Source organism: Anguilla rostrata, chromosome 10, assembly GCF_018555375.3.
Source record: "Anguilla rostrata isolate EN2019 chromosome 10, ASM1855537v3, whole genome shotgun sequence".
Taxonomy (NCBI): domain Eukaryota; kingdom Metazoa; phylum Chordata; class Actinopteri; order Anguilliformes; family Anguillidae; genus Anguilla; species Anguilla rostrata.
The window spans coordinates 37,149,981-37,175,167 of NC_057942.1; the positions used below are offsets into that span (position 1 = coordinate 37,149,981).

The 25,187-nt window shown below is 43.3% G+C and overlaps 1 protein-coding gene across 1 annotated transcript; it reads right to left on the reverse strand.

Moving 5' to 3' along the window:
- Window positions 1-5,354: 5,354 nt before the first annotated feature.
- gda (guanine deaminase) lies at window positions 5,355-16,162 on the reverse strand. Its single transcript, XM_064296859.1, has 14 exons — window positions 16,009-16,162; window positions 14,135-14,223; window positions 13,585-13,753; window positions 12,273-12,360; window positions 11,397-11,502; window positions 11,060-11,087; window positions 10,471-10,578; window positions 9,674-9,781; window positions 8,491-8,588; window positions 8,320-8,387; window positions 8,039-8,185; window positions 6,684-6,802; window positions 6,381-6,408; window positions 5,355-6,244 (listed from the first exon to the last, which is right to left on the reverse strand). The coding sequence occupies exons 1-14, from the start codon at window positions 16,135-16,137 to the stop codon at window positions 6,180-6,182; spliced, it is 1,350 nt and encodes a 449-aa protein (XP_064152929.1). The 5' UTR covers window positions 16,138-16,162; the 3' UTR covers window positions 5,355-6,179.
- Window positions 16,163-25,187: the final 9,025 nt, after the last annotated feature.

Below are 25,187 nucleotides of genomic sequence, written 5' to 3' on the forward strand. Positions count from 1 at the left end.
TAATTGCTCCCTCCAGAAAAACGGGTTGGAATTGAGCGATTGATGGTTCTGCAACTCCACATCACGCCCCTCGACCCGCGGCGCCCGAAACTGACAGTCTCCGACAATAACACAGTGATTAGAGACGCGGTGAGCACAACGCGCTGCGCCCGGAGGAAACGACAGCAGTTACCGCTCACTTGTAATTATGAATTTGAAATGTAGGTGCGATTCTAATCTCAGCACGGAGGCGAGGCGTTTTATCTGCCCTAAATTAAAAGAGTAAGTCAACACAGCGTTCATTCCAGCACAGAATCAGCGAGGAAATGTCATCTCCCAAGTAGAGTGCCCCCAGGGAGCTGTTTCAAGTGACATTGCAAAGCTTGTGCGCACTCGTAAATATTCGAGAAAATGTCGGCTTTACAGCCAGAGTTTTATGATGCAAGCTAATATTGTCAGAACTAAACCCAGATTTTTTATGGCGCAAGCTAATATTGATTTTAGGGATCACCGTCTCACGCCACACGAGATGATTCACAGTATTGTCACGTGAAGATGTCAATGTCTGTTTCTGTAGTATGATTCAGTTTTGTTTCTCTTACATCATTGCTTTGTGTTCTCTGCGGATTTACTGTTATATGTTGTTATTTTACCTGTTTTATGTCTGGGTCTCTCTCTTCCTCACATGTGGTTAGCATCCTGGTGCAAAATGACAGCCATGCGTCACGCAGCTAGGGTTAAAGTGAGCCCCCTTCAATGTAAAGTGCTTTGAATTCACTAATAGTGCAATATAAAAGCAAACCTTAATAATAATAATACCTTATTATTATTATTGTTATTATTATTATAGTAAATTAAATACAGTCATTCTTGTCAGGTTACTGGTTTTCAGGTGCTGGGTCTACCACCTACTGCATCTACACAAACAGGAGAAACCATGGAAACGGAGGCACTCTTGGGAACTTGTAATGTGTTGCCCTACATAAAGCTTGTGTGAGGTTTGCCTCTAAAGCACGCTTTGAACGCGGCATAACCACAGCACAGCGTTCAAAAAGAGAATTTTTTAAAAACGTGGAACGCTGCTTTGGGGGAGGCTAACGCGTTTAGCGTGCTTTCCTCTTTCCTCTGAAACACGCGAGCGGCGGCTCAGCTGGGCTGTCGGTGTGAGGTGTAACGTCATTAAAGACTCAAATTACCCGCTCGCCTCCAGAAATGAAGCCAGCGTTATTATGCTGACCAGCAGTTGAACTTTGGGCCTTGTCTCAGGAGAGAGATCCGTCTGTGTGCGTGCGTGCGAATGGGGCCGCGACCTGTGCCCCGCGGAGTACACCGTGACACAGGCACGGGGGGATTAATCTTTGCCGCTTCGTGTATTGTGAGTGAGTGCACGCAAAAGAATGCGGGATTAGTCTCTTGGGATGTGTATTGTTTTGATTGTATAACACTGTAGGGTAGATCTGTGGGGTTAGTATCTAGGGGTTATGAGAATATTCCACTTTAGAAGAAATGTTTGTGGTTAGTCTCTTAGGCCATGTGTGATTTTGTGCGTAATTAAAACCTGTGATTACCAAACGGTGGTATGTGGGATTAGTCTCCATGGTTGTACGTGGATTTGAGTGTACTGTGTTTGAGGGCTGTGTGGGATTAGTCTCTGTTGTTGTACATGGATTCGAGTGTACTGCGTTTGAGGGTTGTGTGGGATTAGTCATTGTGGGTGTACATGTTTTTGAGTGTACTGTGTTGGAGAGGCTTGTGGGATTATTCTCTTGGCTGCAGCAGTGGGTAGCCAGTACTAAGGACTTCTGCGTTGGAGCTCTGTGTGGTCTGGCTTCGGCTCTCTCTCTCTTTCTCCCTCCCTCGCTTTCTCTCTCCTCCCCCTCCCTCATTAATCCCTCTCCGTCTGTCTTACTCAGCACTTCTGCCCCATAGAGGGTGAAGCACGACTCCACACCCCCCCCCCCCCCAAACCTCTCCACTGCTGTGGCCCCTCCCCCTGCATCTACAGCCACATCCCACTCACGTGGTCCAGACTCATCCCTCTCTCTCTGTCTCGCTCTCTCACGCTCCTCTCTCACACACACACACACCACACACACACACACACACACACACACACATCATTTTTCTCTCTGTCTCCACTCAGTGCTCACCACTTCCCATCCTCCCTCTGCTCTGTCTCACAAACAAACACTCTCACACGTACAGAGCCTGGCTTGTTCACATACAGGCTTGCCCTCTTACTGCTTCACTCCCTCTCTTTTCAGTCTCTTTCTCTCTCACACAAACACAGACATTTGTCTCTCATACATTGGCTATTTCTCTCTCTCTCTCTCTCACTCACACACACACACACACATACACACACACAGGGATTGGGACAGTAAGAAGATGGATAAGGACACTGGTTTTAGGTTGAGCGCTCTCTTTCAAAGTGTGTGTATGTTTGGGTGTGTATGTTTTGTGTGTTTATTTCTGTATATGCTTGTGTGTATGTTCGTACGTGTGTCTGTATATGTCAGAGTAGGCAAGAGTGTGTTGTGTGTGTGTTTGTGCATTTGTGTGTCTGAGGGAGAGTGTATGTGCATTTATGTGTGTGAGAGAGATTATGAGAATTTGTATACATGCGTATGCAAGAGACTACGAGTGCTTGTGTGTGTGGCACCACTGTAAGGTTTGTCTTTCCATATGTTTGGCAGTGAAAGAATGCAGTGTAACCCCCACTCCCCGTGGTAGTGCCAGAGTCTTTGTTTGCTTTCATTTCACCCACTTTTCCCAGAACCCCCTGCAGTTCTGTAAGTCATTAAAAAGCCCAGCCTGATGGACTTGACTCCTCCACTTTTTCTATATCTCTCTCTCCGTGCCCAACTTCAGATTTAAGCTGCTTGCTTGACACAGAATTTCTCCAGCTGTGCTGTATGTGTGTCCTTGTGTGTGTGTGTGTGTGAGAGAGAGAGAGAGAGAGAGAGAGAGGGAGAGAGAGAGAGAGAGATTAGTTACAACGAGCTGTGAACTGACCATGGTCTCAAACATGACCAATGATTTTGCATCTCACACAATTTCTACAGCTCATGTACTGCGATAGCACAGTGCAGAACTGTTATTGCTGTTATTGTTATTATTATCATTGTTATTAGTTTATTTTGGTTGAGCTTCTGGGCTGAGCATATTATCGGGAAGGTTTATCCAGGGTGATGAAATCTTCAGCAAACTGGAGAAACATCCAGCCAGCGGTCTTAGCCTAATCTCTTTGTCCATGCCTTCTGTTTATCTGTTTATCTTTTTGTTAATAATGATTGTTTACCGATACCGATATTAAGCTATTGCTGACACACACTTGCATCCAATTTCTTGATATTTTTTTTCCATCATTCCGTGTTGGCATCAGTGTTCCAGAACCCGGGTGCCGAAGAGCGCGCAGCGTTGTACGGAGACTCGGGGCTAGAGCAGAACGGTAATTACTGCGCGTCGGTGTCTGTAGCCTGTGAGAATCTCACGTGCCACCGCTCAGACCTGCTGGCTCGAGGCGGGGGCGTGCGGGTTACAATACACGATTGTTCACACTGACCGTGCACACGATGTCACGAAAAAAAGCGCACCCTTGACAGGAAGCGAAGAGTAAAACGATGATTGACATGAACGTTTTTCAGTCTGTCTAAAGAGTTTGGAAGGATCAATTGTAAATATTTGTGCGTGTGTGTGCCTGCGTGCGTGTGTTGGTGTGTGGGGGATAGTTTCAAGAACATAAGACGCTATCAACATCAACTTTAAATGCGTCAGATATTAGATTTTATGCTGATGCTGTACATCAACTGGCTTTGGAATTGCGTTAAGTTTATTTTCTTGCTGTCGACCACAAACCCACTAATGTCCCTAAACCGTTGCAAAGGATGTCGTCAGAACAGAAACTTCTATATACATCTAAAATAGCCATCATCTCAAAAAAAAAAAAAAAAAACCATAGAACCATACACGGAAAGTGAAATCTTAAAAAAAACAAAGAAAAATAAAACGAGAACTGCGCCTTTAAGGAGGGGAGGAAGAACACCACCTCCCCCTCGTGTCGTTGTTTTGTCATGACCCGTCGGCTCCACGGTGTAGTCTGCGTCTCCAAATTTACATCCATTAAATGTATAGGCTATATTTTTTGTATGGAGGTGAAGTGAAAAACGCTCGGCGATTTTACATAATTTGTAGAGTATTACTATTTGTAATAATAATAATAATAATAATAATAATAATAATGTGCTGTCCTGATAATTATGTGTCGCTCCGTCAAGTGCATCTCAGGCACATTCCACATTAAAACAGGGGCAAATAAATGTGAAATTTAAATTGACGCTCCTTCAACTGACATTGGTTATTTAGTGTTTCATGTGAAATTGGCCTGCAGAAAGCTGACTGGGGCATGCCACGTAGAAGGTCTACAGGTTGGAAGGTGGCTGCTCTTCGGAAGACGGAAGAAGGAGTTCGTCGCGACTGTTTGGGACAGCTGTCAGCTGGAAATGACAGAAGGGGTTTTGAAGAAAAAGGCTCCCCACCTGCTAGGGACGCACGGCTCCGATGTCTAATAACGAGCGTAACGCTGTCATGACCGGCTCACAGACGCGACTCTAGAGACTGGGGGATCCCTTCTTTTTTTCTGGCACAACGCCCCCCCCCCCCCCCCGATTGGATGACAACTATATTACTGTACAATTACTTTAAAGTTGACAAATAATCCATAAGGCTGTAGCTGAAGCTGTTCAGACACCCCGACCCATAGTCCTTGATATGGTGAGGGGGAAAAAAGGAGAAAAAGAGGGGAGAAAAGGGAAGTAAAGACTATTCAGAATAGGCTAATATAAAATGACAAGACAGTGACACCTTCTGACCACCCAAAACTCAACTATCACAAATTAATATTCAGTTCTACTTATAATTATCACTGTAGCCTGTAACTTAAAACGGACATAGGCACACTTTTAATTCTGGTACATCCAGATGTCTGTGCCCAACGTGTACATCATGATGAGGACATGTCTAACCGGCGAACCATGGTAGAATGCGGACACCTGGATGACAAAAATATTAATCTTTCATGCCTAACTGGGGTTTGTCAGTCCTGCAGTAGGCTGTGGCACAGATACAGTTCACACAGTAGAAGACACCACATTGCACAGGTTGGGATTCCGGCTTCAAATCTACAGTAAGAAGGCTGATGTTGGGTTCGTAGGCCCTATTTGAATACGGGACAGGGTACAAAACTATGCAAATAAATACAGTAATGAAATCAGTTATTTACAATGTATTTGAGATGTAGGCAGACTAAATCAAAGGAAACAAAAGCCATCAGGCGTATACCAGTAAGCATGCAAAAAAAAATGTGTCACACAATAAAATATTCACAGGTATTTTATTAGATTCCCATGTTAGTAGTTCCCTTTGAGCAGCAGTGTTTCATTTGGATGTGGTCAAAAAGTGCACTGTTTCTAGCTTACTTTATTCTGTACTTGAATGATTAACTTGTACATTCAGATAAACACTGGTTCCAACTTACAACAATAAGGTAGCAAGCTCAATACGTATTTGATAAAATTAGTATATTTTCAGTTACATTGTCACAGTGAGCGTTATTAGTAAAAAAAAATTTCCTTCAGAATGCATGGTAAATATGTTAAACGTCTACAAAAATAATAGGTCACTGAAATGTAAAGTAGTTCAGTTGTCTAGGAGTTTAAACCTCATAGGGTTTAATCTCATCACGGAACTGCATTACAACTGGAACAGCTATCCATATCTATTATTAAATAAGCTGTTCCAGTTGTAATGCAGTTCAGTTGTCTAGGGATTTAAACCTGAGGTTCAGACTCCAGCTAATCACACTGCAATTAACCCAACGAGTCTGGGAATACATTTCTGTTCTCCTGAGCATGCTGTATAGCTGAAGAGAAAAGGCACACTCTTTCCCCTGTCAGCCCGGCCTTCGATTATGACATCACCCTGAGCTACGACAGGGTAACCACAGCAAAGCCAGGGCAGACAAGATGTGCAAAAGCTTTGGTCCAGTCAAAGCAAATGCCCTGATTTCAATGGGCTACACAATATTTAAAAAGTACAACAATATACACTGTATATGTATAGATAGTAAAACTAGTAAGCAGACGGATAAAAAACGGTTAATGCGGTTAAGGCGCGTGGTTATCGGGGTCTGGTAGCTACTCTCACTCCTGAAATGGGATCACTTTTCTGCCAGCGACGTACACCTCTTCAATGTTCCGGTCGTCACCTGCAGATATGGGGGAGGGTGCCGTAATGTTGACGTAATTTTGTTTAACCCTTTGAAGAGTAGTTTTTTTTATCACGATTTTTCAAAATTCTAAAAACTTCTAGAAAAAAAAAAGTTTCTTCTACAGTTTACTTACCCAAATTCAGGAACTTCTCCAGAACCCCCTAAACAATGTGAGAACAGAATGTGTCTTCAATAAATGTCAGAATAACACACACAAGTACACATACAGGCATACACACACACCCAGACGTACACATGCATGCACACACAAACCCATAAGCACACATACACACAGCATAAACACAATAAACCCAGTTATCTTTTACATACAGGCATCTGCCCAGACAAACATAGTTCCTCTCTATGTAATACAGGCCATATGCAACTCACAGCAAAGCACCATGCAGCCAAGTCTACAGAGCGAGCAAAGACTCACCTTAGTGCTCTCATTGGGGAACATGTCAAACGGACTGTCAGGAACCAAGGGGTTAATCAGCAGCGCATCAAAGTCTTTCCCCACCTGGAAGTTCCCGGTTCGCTCCTGGAGAGAGAGGGCTGGGGAGGCCACCGCAGTCAGCCAATCAGATTTGATTTCAGCAGAGATAGCGAGGTCATTGCACAATGTGTCAAGTGCAGGTCAGTCTAATGATCACTTACGCACTGGCCCAAGTGTGTGGCCAACCAGGCTAGGATATTACACAGAAAATGCCTCTGTGCACAAGCATATTCAAAATATGCATTTATATATGCACATGCACATGCATGCAGACAGATACACAGAAACCTATAAAGCAAATGTTGTACTTTGCTCATTCCAAGTTTCAGGAGCTTTAAGGTTTTCACCTACTAGGTTTCCTACTACACAAGCTAGTATGCATGCGTGTGTGTGTATGCATGCGTGAGTGTGTGTGTGTGCGTGTCGTGTGTGTGAGTGCATGGATGTGTGTGTGTGTGCGTGAGTGTGTGTGTGTCTGTGTGTGTGCGTTTGAGTGTATGTGTGTGTGTGTGTGTGCGTGAGTGTGTTTGTGCGTTTGAGTGTGTGCATGATGGGTGTGTGTGTGTTTGAGTGTGTGTCTGTGTGTGTGTGTGGTGTGTGTGTGTTTGGTGTGTGCGTGTGTGTGTGTGTGTGTGAGTGTGTGTGTGTGTGTGTTGTGTGTGTGTGTGTGTGCTGTGTGTGTGTGTGTGTAGTGTGTCGTTGTGTGTGCATGAGTGTGTGTGTGTGTGTGTGTTGAGTGTGTGTTGTGTGTGTGTGTGTGTGTGAGCGTGTGTGCGTGTGTCGTGTTGTGTGTGTCTGTGTGTGGGTGCGTGTGTGTGTGTGTGAGCGGTATGTGTGTGTGTGTGTGTGAGCGTGTATGTGTGTGTGAGTGTGTATGGTTGTGTGTGTGTGACGTGTTGTGTGTGAGTGTGTGTGATGTGTGTGTGTGTGAGCGGTGTGTCTGTTTTGTGTGTGTGTGTGTGTGTGTGTGTGTGTGTGAGCGTGTATGTGTGTGTGCGTGTGTGTGTGTGTGTGAGCGTGTATGTGTGTGTGTGTGGGTGTGTGTCTGTGTGTGTGCGTGTGTGTGGTGTGTGAGCGTGTATGTGTGTGTGTGGTGTGTGTGTGTGCTGTGTTGTGTGTGTGACGTGTATGTTTGTGAGTGTGTGTGTGTGTGTGTGTGCGGTGTGTGTGTGTGTGAGCGTGTATGTGTGTGTGTGTGTGTGTCTGTGTGTGTGTGTGCGTGTGTGTGTGTGTGTGTGAGCGTGTATGTGTGTGTGTGTGTGTACATGTTCGCTCTGCTTTTCATATAGTCTTACCTTCGCTTCCCCCCAGTGTGGCCAGTCTGAACACCTCCTCAAAGGTGAGTGTCTTGTGTTCAGCGTCCTGGATGTTCAGGACTTTGGAGGTGTCCACCGCCCGTCTGATGGCGTCTAGCATGGAGGGAGAATACCCGCCAGCGACGTCTGTGTGGAGAAGGACAGTATAAACTCTCTCACAGGTTTTACTCCAGGCCTGGAGGACCACAATAAATCTCACTTCTTTTCAATCAGCTGTCATTTTAAACAAGATGCGTGGACTCTGCAGCGCAGGGTCCTACCTGTGCCCAGTCCCAGCTTCACCTTGTGTTTCAGGACCCTGCGTACGTCCAGCATTCCACTGCACAGCCTGGTCAGACACCCAGCGACAAGAGAAGGACAGGCGGACATGAGCTATGCCCTCATGCAGCAGACAGAGAGACAGACAGCCGACGGAGGGGCACTGTACTCACGAGATGTTGGAGTTGGGACAGTGCGAGATGGCAGTTCCCGTTTCCCTAAACAGCTCCAGCTCAGAATCGGTGAGGTAGCAGCCATGAGCCATCACTGTCTGCAAAATCACCACCACCATCATCATCATCATCATCATCATAATCGCAATCCTCTTCATCACCATTCTCTTAATCACCATCATCACCATCCTCAAGACCATCTTAATCTTCATCATCACCATCATCTGCATCGTTGTCATCATCATCATCTTCATCTTCGCTGCCTGTGAGTTATTGTTGCCCTCATTGCTACTACTAACTCTATGGATTGCTTTTAAATGTTAAATGTCTTTATCTTCAAGTAAGGGGGGAGCAAAAGCGGTTAGAAAATGGATGGACGGATGGATATCTTCAGCGACAATGGCTCTTAAAAACATTAAAATACGTTTTTTTTGTATCATCAAAGATTATTTTTGCTGAACTCCTTTTTATGCAGTCTGACCAAACACCAACATTACTGAGGTGTCATCTTTAACATCAGCAACAGCACTACCACAGACCTCCACCAGAGGGCACGTGCTAGACAACGTGCTAAATAAACGCCAAGCTGTTACACAGAACAAGAAAAAAAGCTTTCCTTCAGCCACAAATCAAAATAACTGACCGTGCAGTCAGCTGTCTCTGACATCACATCAGCCACTGTCAAGTACTTGAGTTCTTAGATCACTTAGATCTTCTGCCACTGCCTTGCAGATCTACCAGTTCATCCGCTTTTGGAACCAAGTATTCTTTCATTGACCGTAACGAAAAAAATACATTTACTGTAAGGGCAAATGGAACGACGTGGACTGAATCAAATGCATTTTTTTTTAAATACTTGAGATTTTTAGATACTGGTATAAATAGGAAGCACCACAACAGATCCCTCAGGACTTGTCGATGAACCACTCATCTAACCAAAACCTACAATCATACAGTTTTGTCCTGAATACTGATTAAAATATAGATGTTTGTTTTTAGAAAATTATTCGTATGTATTTACTTTGAGAAAACCATTTGAGAATTCTTGGGGATCTGCAGATTAGATTTCACCACCATCTGAAGAGTTTCAGGCATGTGTTTAAAGCAGGCCGATGGTGCTCAGATGGGAGTGGCTGGCGTCAGTGTGGGTGTGGCCTAAGTGCGATGTAAGGCACTCAAGTACCTTGTCAGTTAGGAGGTTGTGCTTGTGGTAGACCTCAGCGTAGGACTCTGAGTCGGAGAACTGCTTCTTCACCAGGGCCACCTCCTCCTTATTCTCGCTGATGTGACTCTGGGGGGAGAGAAATATAAATTGGGATCTATCTTTAAATTATTTGCAGCAGATTGACATTTTTGTTGGCATATGTTCAAATTAAAAAAAAAATTTCTCTGGTGTATCAGACTTGATACAACATGTAGCAAAGCTTTACTTAAATTAAAATTGGCGGGAAAATGCCACTGGCTGTGCACCAGAGGAACAAAGCGTTCACAGATATTGTTCAACGTGCCTGTTTCTGGATCCAGAAGAGTTGGGGAGACGGGGCAAGACGCGGCATAAAAAGAGTTCTGTTCACAGCGAAATCTAAAGAAACAGTTCACCGTCCAGCTCATTAAAATGGCCCTTATTGTTACAAGGGGCGACATAGCTCAGGAGGTCAGAACGGTTGTCTAGCAGTCGGAGGGTTCGCCGGGTTCAATCCCCGCCCTGGGCGTGTCAAAGCGTCCCTGAGCAAGACACCTAATCCCTAAAATGCTCTGGTGAATGAAAGGCATCAACTGTAAAGCGCTTTGGATAAAAGCGCTATATAAATGCAGTCCATTTACCATTTACCACAAGAAAATGTGGCTCGTACACCAATACTGCAACAACACCATTCCCACATATCATAGGTTGTTATGTGTAGACGGACCCTGTTAAAATCACACCCGCTAAGTGCGCGGAAGCTACCAGAGATGTACACAGCGCACAGGTGAGCTCACCTGTATGTGCAGGTCGTTGTTCTTGGCGATCTCCCCCAGGTGGCTGAGCAGCGGGGGGGTGCAGGAGAGGGCGAAGCGGGGAGTCACGATCGGCCTCACCAGGGCATACTGGAAAAAACACGTACCTGCTTACCTCATCATCTGCTTCCCCTTAAACACGTGTGCAGCTGTCACCTGGTGGAAACACAGGCTATGGCCACTTAAAGGGCCGGGCTGGCTTTTCTTCAGACAGCGAGCTGATGTTTAAGCGGAAGAATGCGTAAATACTGACCCCATTACGATGTGTGAGGCAGCTGCTGAACATACGCACTGGCTTTCAGTAAATCATTGACCCTGAGCTTGTGAACCTTTTTTTCCCTCAAATTTGCTTATTAGATTTTCAACAACGCACAAATGTCAAGACAGTTACTTTTCAAGTTTCCATATTGAAGAGCTTGTGAACCTTTAACATAAAACATACCAGTAATCAATCCCCCTGTTCTTAGTTTCTGTATGGTTCTCTCTCTCTCTCTCTCTCTGTCTGTTTGTCTGTCTTGAGATTCATGGCTGGATTATCTGGGGTTTGCACTGACCAATTGAGATGGCTTACCTTTCTTTTTAAAAGCTCACCAATGAACCTGCCAATCACAAAACAAAAGAGTTTTACACGATGCTGCAATATCTTTGTAATTTCAAAGGATAACAATCCTAATGGCCACCTCGTCATGTTCGTCTCTGTACATGGTAACAACATGAATTTAACTGAATTTATTCAAAGAGAAGTGTGAAACCTGGGTAAAGCAAAGCGCTAGCATGCCTAACCGATTGTACTGCTGATTGATTTAAGTGTAAGTGCCATGTTAATGATGCAATAAACGTAGTCTTCAAATGACCAAGACCACATCCTTCAGTGCAGGGCACCATGGGAACCTGAGTTCCAGTCTCACCGATTGGTCTCCTTGGTAGAATGGTCCACCGTCTCCTTGTACAGTGGCACGGCGTTGTTTGCGTCCATGCACACTTTCCCCACCAGGGCGCGCTGTCCATACTTGTCTGAAAAGGAAGACGAGGGAGTGACACACAAACAGGAGATTTACAGGCCTCCTCATTAGCCTCAGAAAGTGCTGAGCTTCAGTAGACATAAGGACCAACAAAACAGTTGCAAATTCTTTTCTGTTTTTTCAAAAACCAGGCCAGGAAAATGCCCCCCACAGCATAACACCTGTATGGAAGCATCTGCATTTGTTATGTTTCTCCATTTATTCAGATTTTTCCTTTCATTTGTCACCCGTCTGTACACACATACATACATACATGCATACACACACATACATACATACACGCATACATACATACACATACATGCATGCATACATACATACATACACACACATACATACATACATACATACACACACATACATGCATTCACACACACACACACACACACACACACACATACACGCATACACACAGGCATACATATTTCAGTGTGTATGAGGAGATGAGCCCCAGAAGCGTGAGAAGACTCTGAGAGAAACGTTTCCCCCCCGGCTCAGCATTAGTCTCCCAGGTGCACAGTGAAAAAAAAAGAGGTAGCTCCATTCCAGAGCCCCCCCCCCTCCCCCCCAACACACAGACAGAAAAACCACTGCGATCACTCATAGGGTGGGGTGTGTCTGTGTGGCTCGGCTCTTATGCAACTCCAGGGGTTGCCGACGTTACGCCATCTCCTCGGCCAATCGACTTCCTCTGAGCGGTGGGAGGCGAGCGGTGCGGGGGCCACGTCAACGGCACGGACAGTAGCGGTGTGCTTTGCCTACCTGCGATTTCTCCTAGCAACAGGGAGGAATCCGTGTAGATGGTGGCGAAGTAACAGGCGGTGGTGGTGCCGTTCCTCAGAGTTCGTTTCTGAAATACGAAAAAACCGCGCGATCACACGTCAGGAACCGGCGTGCCTCCAGCTACCAAAAAGGTATCTGGCTAATAGCTTCTCTGCAGTTTGAACGCGTCTGCCTGCCTGACCGCAGCGGTGCCTTCGGTGTGCCTCTCTGGCTATTCCACAATACTGCGGTAAAGTTCAAAATAAAACAAAGCCACTCCCCAGACTTTCCTGGCTGAAACACAACCCGTCCTTTCCTGATCACCTGAAATCCAAACCCGCGGTGACCAGACAGACCACTAACTAAGAAACCTGCCCAGGACATTGTTCAAACTTTTTTTCTCTTTTGCTAACAGATGTCTGTTGGTGGTGGTGGGGGGGGGGGACGCATTATGTAAGGTTTCACCAAGTCCCTAGTCATTTTCCTGGATCACACATTAGTCTAAAATATTTTAAAAGGACCACACACATAGCGTTTTTACATAGATTGACAGCATTGAATGCTCAGACTCAGCTTGTTTCGCTTAAATACTCAGAAGACTATCAAATCAAACAAGCCAAGTTGCTTTGCTCTTGACCTTGGCAACAATTCCACTTTAAAAATTGTTACTATGCTGTCTCAGACTGGGGCTTAAGAGGACACTTTCTACTTCTGAGCTAGTTATGTTTGAATGTGACAAATGTTGCCTTTCAAGTCACTGGCTGAGGTAAGCTTCACCCGAACAGTGGGATTCAAGGATGAAATCAAAGATTATTTAGACTGTTAAAAAATAATCACTGATAAAGAGGTCTGGAGAGACGTGCATAAAGGGTTGCAGGTTAAAAAAGTTGGGGGAGGGGTGTCTGTTAAAAGTTAACCAACCAGCAGGCCTTGTTCTAGACAGAAGACTAACTGGACAGAAAAGAAAGTTCCCCTTTACATGGCAAGCAAATCATCCTTACATAAGTCATTTCTGACGTGCCACTGACGGGTCAGGTGAAAGGTACCTACCACCCTAATAAGGCTATCAGGTTTTATGAGTGTATGTACAACTGGAATTTGGTTACTCATTTACTACTGGAAAGGTCATAGTTTCTCTTTACCGAGATGTAAGTAGGTAAGTAGGTAGCAACCATAACAGTCAAACTGAGCTGTCGCTATGGGAATGCTTTTTCCCAAGGAACAGTTGCTGGTAATTAGGGCTTCCCCCATATAATGACATCATTGCGATGCGGTCGTTGTGTATCGGCCCAATCTGGCAACCCTGGCTCACCACGACTTTGGTGTAGACATCCTGGGCAAAGTCAAGGTCTTTGTAATTGACCTCCGTGGGAAAGGTGTAGGTCTCGAGCCACTTCAGGAGAGGCAGGTCCAAGGCGGTGCCCGTGTAGCTGTACTGAGAGGCGTGAATGTGAGTGTCCACCAGGCCCGGCATGAAGAACCTGCAACAAAAACAAGACCACACTCCATCACAAGACCCTCCACACTGGTCTGGAAATCAGTGGGTCAGAATAATGAAACATTTAAGAGCATATGACAACAAACAACAAATGACACACAAACACCCCGCCCACTTCACCCTGCCCCTCCCTTTCCACTCAGAAGCTCAGAAGCCAGGGATACAACAATCTCCCTACGTGAGAGATTAGACATTTGGGACAGGACCTTGGCCCCCCTTCCTAATCAGGTACATGTTTAGCACCCTGCAGAGAAGAGCAAAGTTAAAGTTTAGACACCTGTCCAAAGAAGAGATAGGTATCCAATAATGGCTGAGGAAGATGAAGAAGGAGACTTTCCGCATAGTGGCCAGCCAAAGCACTCACCGAGGTCCCAGGTGTCTCACGTCTGATATTCGAAACCCCCAGGTCTCTGCGAGTTTGGCCACTTCTGCCGCTGCACCAATGAAGGCAATCTGCAAGAGGAGTGGCACAAGAACATCAGCGCTAATGTTGGCAGGGCCAGGCAGTAAATCCCAAAATCGCTTTGAAAAAGTCAGCAAGTATGCTCAAGTATAGGCCTGCATATTGCCGAAGGTCTGAACTGGCCAGCAAGAAATATAACTATAGATTATATACATAGCCAGATGTAGCCGGTTCTCCTCAATTAGGTTAGGCGAGAGATTTAATTAATTTTATTTGTCTTGTAAAATACATGTCCGTGGTCCCCATCCCCTCTCCCCGCCCAACAAAATATATTTCCGATTTTTAAAGAAGACACGCCTTTAACGTTACATAAGGAATCGTAGAATCGCATGTGCATTGTGCAACCGTTGCTCAAATTTTACTCGCCAGGCGCGCACTAAAGAGCATATGAAACATAACAATAATCGGCTACTTTCGTACACTGCAGAGAAACATCCTATCATCCTTTTACTCCCTGTCATAAAATCCAACTATAACCAGTTTAAAAACTGATCAACCATCTCGGTAAAGCAGGTGTGCATGAGCTGGTCAACCAACATGCTCAGGCTGGCCGTACGCTGGTTAAAATTGAGTATGACCTGGTCAAACAGCATTGTCAGATTTGTACAGGTCTACCGCTAGAAGAATTTCCCCCAATGAAATCTATTATGCCCTTTTTTGTTGTGTTCATGTGGCTGCTTCGCTTTTTTGTTCATCCCTATCTATGTAGCCGATCACTAAAAAAGTCGAAACACATTAACAGCCAATCACGTTGCATTTTAAAATGGACAATAAATGCAATAAAAATCCATCATGTACTCATATGCTCTGTCTGAGAAAGATTAGTTCATGGATGTGATCAGGAAAGACTTAAATCTTAAATCACGTTGCTGTTGCACGACTTTGCATGTAAAATATCCATCACCTTGCGGGTAAAATTATATAACATGTCAAATATTACTATTTGCAGTACACTCAGAAAGTGAAATGCTGCACTTACGTAACTAAACTGGTCCCACGTAACTCAGTTAAGCTGGCCAGTTAAGTTGAACTAAGTAATACAATTTTGCTGCATCTGTTATAGTGGAACCTGTTGACATAACCGGGATGTGTAACATTTTATTATTATCATATATATTTCTGTGTGTATCGTAGATAGGCTTAAACAGGATACCTGAACAGTCCGTTTCCCCTATAGTAACCTGATTTGAAGGCACAATTGGAACAGTTCAGAATGGAGGCAGACGCTGGTATTCTATTTCTGAGAGTTAAAATATTTTAATTCACAATATATTTAACATTCTGCAATTGCAAAACAAGGTTTTCTTTGGCTGAATTTTTGTTCGAGTTGCTAGTATAGTTCGCTCTCTCGACGAACGTCGACTATTCTGCAAACCTCTCCTTCCGAGAAATATTGCTAGTAAATTATACCTAGCTGGGTATAAATTAGCCTACAGGCAACCAGCTGCCACGCAGCGAGGGTTTCACCTATTTATACAAACACCTATTTCTACATTTTCTATTAGAAATATTTTCTTGATGACAGTTTCTTAAAAGTAAAACCAAAAATATTATTTTGGAACATTTCTGGATTAATTTTGGAACTAAGATCTTCTCAAAAAAAATACAAGCAAACAATAAAAGTATAATAAAATATATATTTGGCTAACTCATTTATATTTATATCGTTTTGGCATGTGCAATCATTCATATTTGTAAGATAAAGGTTATAGGGGATTGTCGATTTTAGTTGTATGGCAATGACACTGATCTTGGCTTTAGAAATATAATCTTACCCTTCCCTCTGTATCGACTCCTAGAATCGTATCTTCGAGAATTTCCACCGCAGCATTTTGGGTCGAATGGACGAAGGTCCCTCGATATACTCGGGCAATATCGGAGACGGTTTCGTTGTTGCTTGTCATACTGGCGGCGAACGGCAGGAACCGCATCGCAATTATATATAGGCTATAGAGTGGGAGCGGTCATTCCCGTCTTTAACGCCGGCCCCTGGTGGGAGGCGAGGCATGCACATGCGCGCGCCTGATGTAGAGCCACACAAGGCTGCCTCTGCGAATACCCAGAGCCTCCCCAAACAACATTATAGGTTGGTAATTGTGATGGGCATTCGAAAGACTCAGCACTAATAAGTAGACCACCTGTACGTGTACGGTACGATGGTCATCGCGTTCCAAATGTGAAGTTTCCTCAAGTCAAGTGCTTGGTTTGGCGTTGGGTTTAGCAGTATTAATCGGGTACCTGATGTAAAGCCGACTGATAACGGAATTATTAGGCTATATTCGGTCGGTCAAAAGTCATTAGTATTAACTATAACAATTATTGTGTAGATATTTTTAACTTGCGATTTCGTGTCACCTCACGGCAGTTAGCTGCGTAAAACGAAACTAAGTGTAGTTGCCAAACTGCATTTCTGGCCTCTCCTCCATGCCAAATCGAATACAGTGGTGGCGTTTTCATTTCTGTGCATTGTATGAACAGGTTTTGTAGCTATTCTGCACTTTGCATTGTTTTTGTATTTCTCGAGATCATTTGTTTGTTCAGCAAACTTTGGCTAGAGCTCCGGGCAGGTGCCCAGAGCCGAGGAAAACGAGGGGGAAAAAAAACATTGTTAGGGGGTTCAAAAGGTAGAATAGCAAGCAGAGCAGAAGAGTCAGAGGTGCCTGCGTGCAGTAAGGAAAACCCCGGTAGAATAAGTCTATAGCAGCATAGCTAAGGGAAACAGAGGCAGGGGCCAACGCAGCCATGAGGGCAGGCTTGAGACAGTCATCACCAGACCATGACCGGTTCAGCCTAACACAGCACTACCAATGATGATCCAGTGACAGCACTAACCGCTCAGTCCACCAGAGACTCTATAGCTATGCCCGCCACCCACTCCTGCCCCTCAAATATAGGAGAGACTAAAAAGAAATGTTTTGAGACTAGCTTTAAATAAGGTGATAGTGTCTGTGCCCCAAACATGGGCAGGAAACTTGTTCCACAGGAGGGGAGCACGATAGGAGAAGGCCCTACCACCTATGGTACTATTAGCTATTCTAGGAATAACAAGGAGGTCTGCACCCTGCGAACGGAGTGTTTGTGAGGGAATATAAGGAAGAAGTAAATCATTTAAGTACAAAGGGGCAAGCACATGTAAGGCTTTAAAGGTAAGAAGTAGTATCTTATAGTCTATTCGGAACTTAACTGGCGACCAGTGAAGCGATGCTAACACTAGGCTGTTGTGCTCAAATCTCCTTGTTCTAGTGAGAATAGGAGCTGCTGCATTTTGAATTAGCTGGAGCCCTTTCAGAGAGGAATTTCAGAGAGCATTGCAGTAATCTAATCTTGAAGTAACAAAGCATGAACTAGCTTTTCTGCATCATGTAAGGACAGTGTTTTCCAAATTTTTGAGATATTTCTCAAGTGATAAAAAGCAACCCTAGAGATGTTTTTTAATATGTATATCAAATGCAAGATCTGGATCAAAGGTAACACCAAGATCTTTGATTACAGCACTTGTAGTAATGGAAATTCCATCAATGTTAAGCATATAGTCAGATAGTTTGCATCTCAGGGACTTGGGCCCCACTACCATTATCTCGGTCTTATCGGAGTTTAGCAAGAGGAAGTTTTGGGTCGTCCATTCTTTTATGTTTATAAGACAGGCTTTGATCTTTGACATCTGGACAACTTCATCAGGTTTAACTGATAGATACAACTGGGTGTCATCTGCATAGCAGTGGAAATTAATGCCATGTTTGCGAATAACTTGTCCCAAGGGGAGCATATAAAGAGCGAAGCGCAAAGGACCAAGCACAGATCCTTGTGGTACTCCATATCTAACCCTGGATTGATAAGAGGAACCATTATTAAAATGCACAAATTGATATCGGTCTGATAGGTATGATCTGAACCAAGAGAGTGCCTGTCCACGGAGGCCTACAAGATTTTCAAGTCTATCCAGAAGGATGAGGTGATCAACTGTTTCAAATGCTGCACTTAAGTCTAAAAGCACAAGTACAGAGATGCAGCCATTGTCTGAAGCGAGGAGTAGGTCATTGAGTACTTTGACCAGGACTGTTTCAGTGCTGTGAGCATCTGAAACCAGATTGAAAAACTTCCAATATATGATTGGAGTGCAAAAATGAACCAAGTTGTTTTGAAATGAACTTTTCCTGGTAGTAGCTCCTTGAAAAGCTTCGTAGGGATAGGGTCTAGGAAACAAGTAGAAGATTTTGAGGAATTAACTATGGCATTAAGCTCCATGAGGTCTATTAGAGCAAAAGAGTTCAGATAGGGCGCCCGTCTTTCTGAAGATTCTTCTGAAGATTCTGCATCCATGCGTTGAGCGGATGGAAGGGCAGACCCAAAAGGAGGGGTGGTAGGAGAACTATGAATCTTGTCCCTGATTTTTATAATTTTGTCATCAAAGAAATTCATAAAGTCATTGCTACTAAATTATATTGAGACACATGGATCAACTTGATTCTTAGTCAGTCAGTGGCAACAGTGTTAAACAGGTGCCTAGGATTGTTTCTATGTTCACATTGTAGTGGGACGACTGCAGAGAGGGATTTATAGTTTACCACCTTTCAGTTTAGAATACCTGTTTATCAAACGCCACTCTCTCACTGAGATACAATACTTTCCCATGCATGTGTTTAAGATAACCAAATTTATTTGTATCCTGTGAGGTAAAACAGAGTATAAGAGTATTTGTCTCCGACATTTTGTACACATCTGTTTTAGCGACTCTTGAGTGAATAATTGCCGTAGTTCCTGTAGTACAAACACAACCATTGAAAGAAGACGCTGCAGTTTTTGTGTTATAGAGAAGAGAGGGAGACAGAGAAGTAAGGAAAAATGACACTCACAAATTCCACAAACAGTGTTAAACAGGTGCCTAGGATTGTTTCTATGTTCATCTATTAAAGTAGAGAAGTATGAGGAACGTACTGTGGAGAGGGCATGTTTATAAGTTAGTAGACTGTCTTTCCAGTTCTGGAGGAATACCTGCAATTTAGTAGAACGCCACTTCTGCTCAACTGAGATTAAAAATACTTTCACAGTGACAATGCATAGTATTAAGTCAACTCTGACAGAGTTTATTTGAATCCTGTGAGGAATAAATATTACTATAGTTAAAAGGAGCTGATTTGTCCCTGAACATTTTTGTTACACATCCATTTAGCAGACACTCTTAAAGTGAATAATTTGCCGTAGTTTCTGTAGTACAGCAGACAAAAGCAGACTAAGAACACGTGCAGTGGTTGTGTGTGAGAGAGAGAGAGAGAGAGAGGGAGACAAAGAGAGAGTGAGAGGAAAAATACACTCACACACAAGGGAGGCTAACAAAGACTTATAAGGAGCTTACGGCTGGCTGTAAGCTCCTGGGGTGCGTACCCATCGAGAGAGTGTAAGGTAACCAAGCAATTATTGTACCTGGAGCACACATTATGAACAGACAGCACGCTGCATTCTTGCCTGTTCTCTCCCCCAGCACTTTCTCACTCAGAGCTCGGAGTTCTGAAGGCTCAAGATGAGAATCTACATTGAAAATTCCTGCGAGTTGATTAGGATGACAGGCGAGCAGAAAACGGGCTTCTGTTCCAGATTGAGTACATATAGCACCGACACACTCGCGCACTCGCCGTGTCCAAGACCTCAGGTGGCCCGTGGTCTTCTAAGTAGACGGCAGCTGTGCAGGGACACTGTGCCTCGCTGTCAGCGATGGTAAGGTTTTATAAATTGAGAAACTTTATCTCTTGCGCAGATAGCCAGTTCCTGGCTGGTTGGCTCAAGAGCTAATCGCAATTAATCTCCCCTATGTCGCCCACAGGTTTACATAACATATTCTTCTCTTTATCATGACGGTCCCTGTGCTGTCTGCAGACAGGTGTTTTTTTTTCCATAGGTGCCAGGTGGGTGGAGCGGAGAGTCATTAACACTGGTGGGAGCACCTGCAGCCACTGCTCCCAGAGACGTAAAGATGCACCCATCTTTAGGTACTGGTGCAAGGTACTGGTTCCAGCAGCACTACAGGGTAGTGGGTTCGATTCTAGGCTTGGGGCCTTTCTGTGTGAAATTTGCACGTCCTCACCCTGTCTGCGTGGAATTTTGGGTTGGGTAGATGTGGGTTTTAGGTTTGTAAATACAAGGTTTGGGTAGGCGATTGGGTGATTGTGGAAAGTTTTTGTTTCAATAAAGGAACATCAAAAGTCTCTCTCTCAACACATAGGGTCCATCGCAGTGAGCTTAGCTGGAGTTTAAACCACAGGACTGCCTTACAACAGCCATCCAAATCTGTGAAAAAAGAATTTCAGTTGTAATGAAGTTCTTTTGGTTGAGGGGTGTACTGTAAACGTAAGGTTTAAAGTCTAGCTAAGCACACTGCAATTGGTCCATGTTCAATATTTGTACAGGCATGGCCAACTCTTTTGTTTGTTCTTTCCTGTTTTTCACCATACTACACTTTCACTACACACTCACCTATAGACTACCGATGACACTGACTTTCACATACCACCGTAGTCTTTTCCCTTTTGTAAATGTAGGTGACTCAAAAATTAATTTCAACTGGTGTCTCCTCCCTCTTTTGTCACAATCATTCCATTGGGTTGTGACATTTAAAAAAACAAAAAAAAAAACAATTTAATTGATTTAATTGGCTAAAAAATGTTCTCTCCCTTCAGTGGAGCTGCTCAGTGGACAACAACAGAGGATTGTGGTTGTACTGGGTAGCTCCCAGGTGTGAATGTGTATGAGTGTGAAGCAGGGCGTTCCTGCAAAAGAGCATCCGTGCTCAGTGAACCTACCCTGGATAAATGAAGGTTAAAATAAAGGTTTAAAAAAAAACATGAAAACACAGACAGCACTAAACACATTATTTTAACTTCTTACGATGCTGCATGTTGTTGCAACTTCATTTTGTTCTTACAATTTTCCAGCTACGTCCAGATCACATATATACTTATAAAGACAATAAAAAAACCAAGACAAGTTTCTGAGCAAACAGGATCTACAACATAAAACACAACCACATCATTCTAAAATATAACTATATTTAGACAGCTGGGGTTGTTTTAGTATATTTAATATGCATTTTTTTAATTGCTAGATGATTTTTTCAGGAACATTCAACCATGTACTTTTTATGTTGGGTCTTAGGACCTCTCTCTCTGAAATTTTTTTTTTTGGATTTGTGTGAAGTGTTTTTTTCTTCTTCTTCTTCTTCTTCTTCTTCTTCTTCTTCTTTGTTGTCAGTAATTATGTGTTGGTGGGGTGTATGAGTGTGATGAGACTTGATCCTCTCTTTGTCCTGGTTTTAAGTTGTCATTGAAACAAAATGTTTCATTAAAGAAGACCAAAATTGAAAATCAATCTCTTTCTTTCTTAAGGAGAATGTCTGGTCATCTGTCCATGAGCTCAAGCTAAAGCGTAATTGGATTATTCAGCAAGACAATGATCCAAAACACAAAAGCAAGTCCATATCTGAAGCTGAAAAGAAACAAAATTAATATTTTTAAGTGGCTTAGTAAGTCCCAACTTGAACGCAATATAAATGCTGTGGCAGCACCAGAAATAACCACTTCATGCTCAAAAACCTATCAATTTGTCTGAATTATAGCAGTTCTCTCAGGAAGAGTGGGCTAAAATGATATATATATAAATAAATTTTAAAAAAGACTGACGTCAAATTATAGGAAGGGGTTGGTTAGTTATTGCTGCTAGAAGTGGTGTAACCAGGCAACCTGTTATTAAGTTCAAGAGGGAAATTACTTTTTCACATGGGTAATATGTGTGTTTGATTACTTCATTAAATCAATTTAATAATATTTTTAATGTGTTTTTGTTTACCCAGTTTCTCTTTATCTAATGTTACATTTTGTCTAAAGATCTGAAACATTTCAGTGTGACAAATATGGAATAATAAAGGAAATCAGGAAGTCAAGTACTTTTTCAGGGCTGCATGTGCATCAGTTTTCGCATTTATCGCTGTTAGGTTAGTTTGTTTGCACGAAATAATCGTCTTAAGTGGTATTCCGCAATAATCACGAGAATGGGTATTCCCTTACGCCGTCTCACCGAAATAGTACAATTAGCTCAGCGCCCACGCGCCACATGGTGTCACAGTGTTCTGATTCATCTCCAGCAGTCTTGCGCGTGAAGCCTCGGGGGTGGGAGAGGGCGCAAAATTAGAGCGGCAATGGCAGTGGTTGCAGGTTCAAAATTAACAAAGAAGGCTAGTTTACTGCCTCAACCAACATACAAGTGTAGCAATAAATGTACATTACAGCTTGTACCAGATATAGCCTATCATACAAGTTTGGTTATGTAGGCCGTATTTTGAAGTGCGTATCGCAAAAAAAAAATAATAATATGAGTATGAAGCAGTCCGAGGCCGCACATACCATTCATGAAAAACTTCGCCATACACGTTCTATTACAAATTCAGGTAGCTTTAGCGTAAAGTCGTTTCTTCTCGTGTGACATATTTTCAGAAACCACGCTGCTGTTCTGCAGGCACGCGAAATTGGCTGATTTGTATGCTTTAATGCAGAGCACAAGCGTAAAAAGCCACGCCGAGGGCACGAGTAAGCTACAATTTACTACATACTACAATAAGTATGAAGGAGGTTGTTAGACTCGACAGGCTAGTTTGGGCCAAATTCATGCGTTGCAAATATTCAGAAAAATTGATGTTTGTATTCACAGAGCCATGCGTAAAATATATAGTAGCCTGTACTCCACATCAGACAAATCGGCTGTGACTTATACGCGTGCTTAATCGTTTACAGGGGAACGTTTTAACTCGGCTTTTTGCATTATATTGAGGCATTTAGCAGACACACTTATCCGGAGTCAATAACATAATTCATGTATAGTTCTATAAATATTTCATACTATCCAGACAGCTGGATATTTACTGAAGCAATCCAGGTTAAATACCTTGATTAAAGGAACAGTACCACAGCAGTACCCCACCTGGGAACCTGCAACCTCTGAATTGCAAGCCCGGTTACCATTCTGCCATTTAAAAATTGATAGTCACAAATTAAATATTTGCATGTTCAAGCAATAACCTGCAACATATTGTGTACATACACCCTAGCCAACATACAACAAATAAGCGTTACATGACTCAAGCTTCTTCTACGCTCTTTTTACAACCAGCGTTGGTCCTGATTGATGGAAATGGATCGATGGATTCCACTGCACATGAACTGTAGCTCACCACACTCATCAATAGAGCATTTCGAAGACCCTGTGTGCAAGCTAACTCATAATGACCTCTCACTTAACAACTACCAAATAACCAATTCATGGACACGGTCCGCTTTTCATTTTCACTGCCTTTAATCTTTGTGGCCACGCACATAAGGGTTTAAAGGCAAATCCAATTAGATAAAAAAAAATGTTTCACACAGAAGAGCTGTCCGAGCGAGCACTCACAATATGACCTTATGTTACTGCGGGAAAATAACGCAATTCCCTTCTAACGCCACCGGAGGTCAGACTAAAGCGTAAAACCAGTGATTTAAGCGCTGGTTCCACGCCGTTTAAGCCGCGCTAAATTGAGAATGTCAGCAGAAAGAAATTGTTCGAAAATTGGTCGTACGAGTCTGAAAGGAGCTGCCAATAGGCTAACCTTTCAAAAGAGGCCACAGGAAAGGTTTATATGACACAAACTTGCGAAAAAGCCTGATTCCTGACTTCACACAGTGAAGAAAACTGGTGCTGCCGGAGTTGCTGAATTATCCAGGCAGAATATAGTGTGTACAGTTTGTTGTCCTGAAACACTGAAGTGAGTTCGCATTTTTGAGCTATGGGTTCCCTCGGTTCCCTTTGGAATCATTGGGTAGCATTGCTATTAAATAGAGCTTGTTTAATTTACGAAATCTAAGATAGCCAATACTGATTGTTGTAAGTTGGCCCCGTTGTGATATCCAAATTTTTAACGGCAGGCCGGGATCTTAACTCAAGTTTTAATTTAGTTATAGACAATGCTTTGTATGCGTGAGTAACTTGAATTTTCGTATGTTGAAAACGTGTTTCTGTTGAGATATTATACAGCGCCCCTCATGGACGGGGTGTCCAACCTAATGTGCGTAAAATAGGCTCATCTGATGTTTCCTGAAAAAAAGCAAACCTCAGCAGTTTAAGTGAGAATGGCTTCTGACATGCTTTTGTGGTTTACCCTCTGACTTTAGGATGAGCGGCGCCACCTGTTGATGGAGCAATGCTGCTTGCAGAGAAACACGGGTAAATCCAGTGACATAATACCGCAGGAAAATGCACCCGGTGTCACGCGGAGGACAGCACTATTTGAAGGCAAAGACGGTTGGTGTACTCAAGAGCAGGGAATACAATTATACGCGGTTGTACATTGTATTTATTTTTAGATGTGAAGCACCTCCTAGACCAGGCTTGAGTCTCACTCACACACGTTTAGCAGGCTGCATATTATCCACAAGAGGGAGTTATTAGCACGCATGGTGCTTCAAATCAATGACATTGTGTCCTTGTTATTAACTTTTCAATTGAACCTAAAATGACTAGGGCCCACTTAAGTCCTCCGTCAGCTAGAGCTCATGACATCCTCTTTGTCAAGCTCCTTCGCAAATAATTATCCCAGTTGCACCACCTCAGTAACCTGTCGATAAATTCCCCCCAATTGAGCAGACAATGATTGACAGCGATGCTTACAAGCGACACACGTGTATTAAATTCAGTTTTTAAAATATTGTTCAGGGGCATGTTAGAAGCGATGGGATGCCCAATGCCCAAATTAAAAATGATTTTTAGACAATCTGAGCATTTTAGGATGTCTTGGTACATTGGCTGGTTCACGCCAAAGCCCCTTCACTTACTTAATCCCAACCCTGTTATTTTAGCATCTCATATGACACATGTTGTAAATAAGGGTAAATGTTATTGCTCAAAAGAGGAACTTGCCTTCTGTTCAGCATTGGTA

Coding starts and splice junctions, on each gene's coding strand:
- gda (XM_064296859.1), bottom strand. CDS start 16,137: ATGACAAGCAACAACGAAACCGTCTCCGATATTGCCCGAGTATATCGA. Junction 6,803..8,038: donor CACACTGGGGGGAAGCGAAG/GTAAGACTATAT, acceptor TGGCCTCCCCAG/CCCTCTCTCTCCAGGAGCGA. Junction 6,409..6,683: donor TCCCCAATGAGAGCACTAAG/GTGAGTCTTTGC, acceptor CACATTGTTTAG/GGGGTTCTGGAGAAGTTCCT.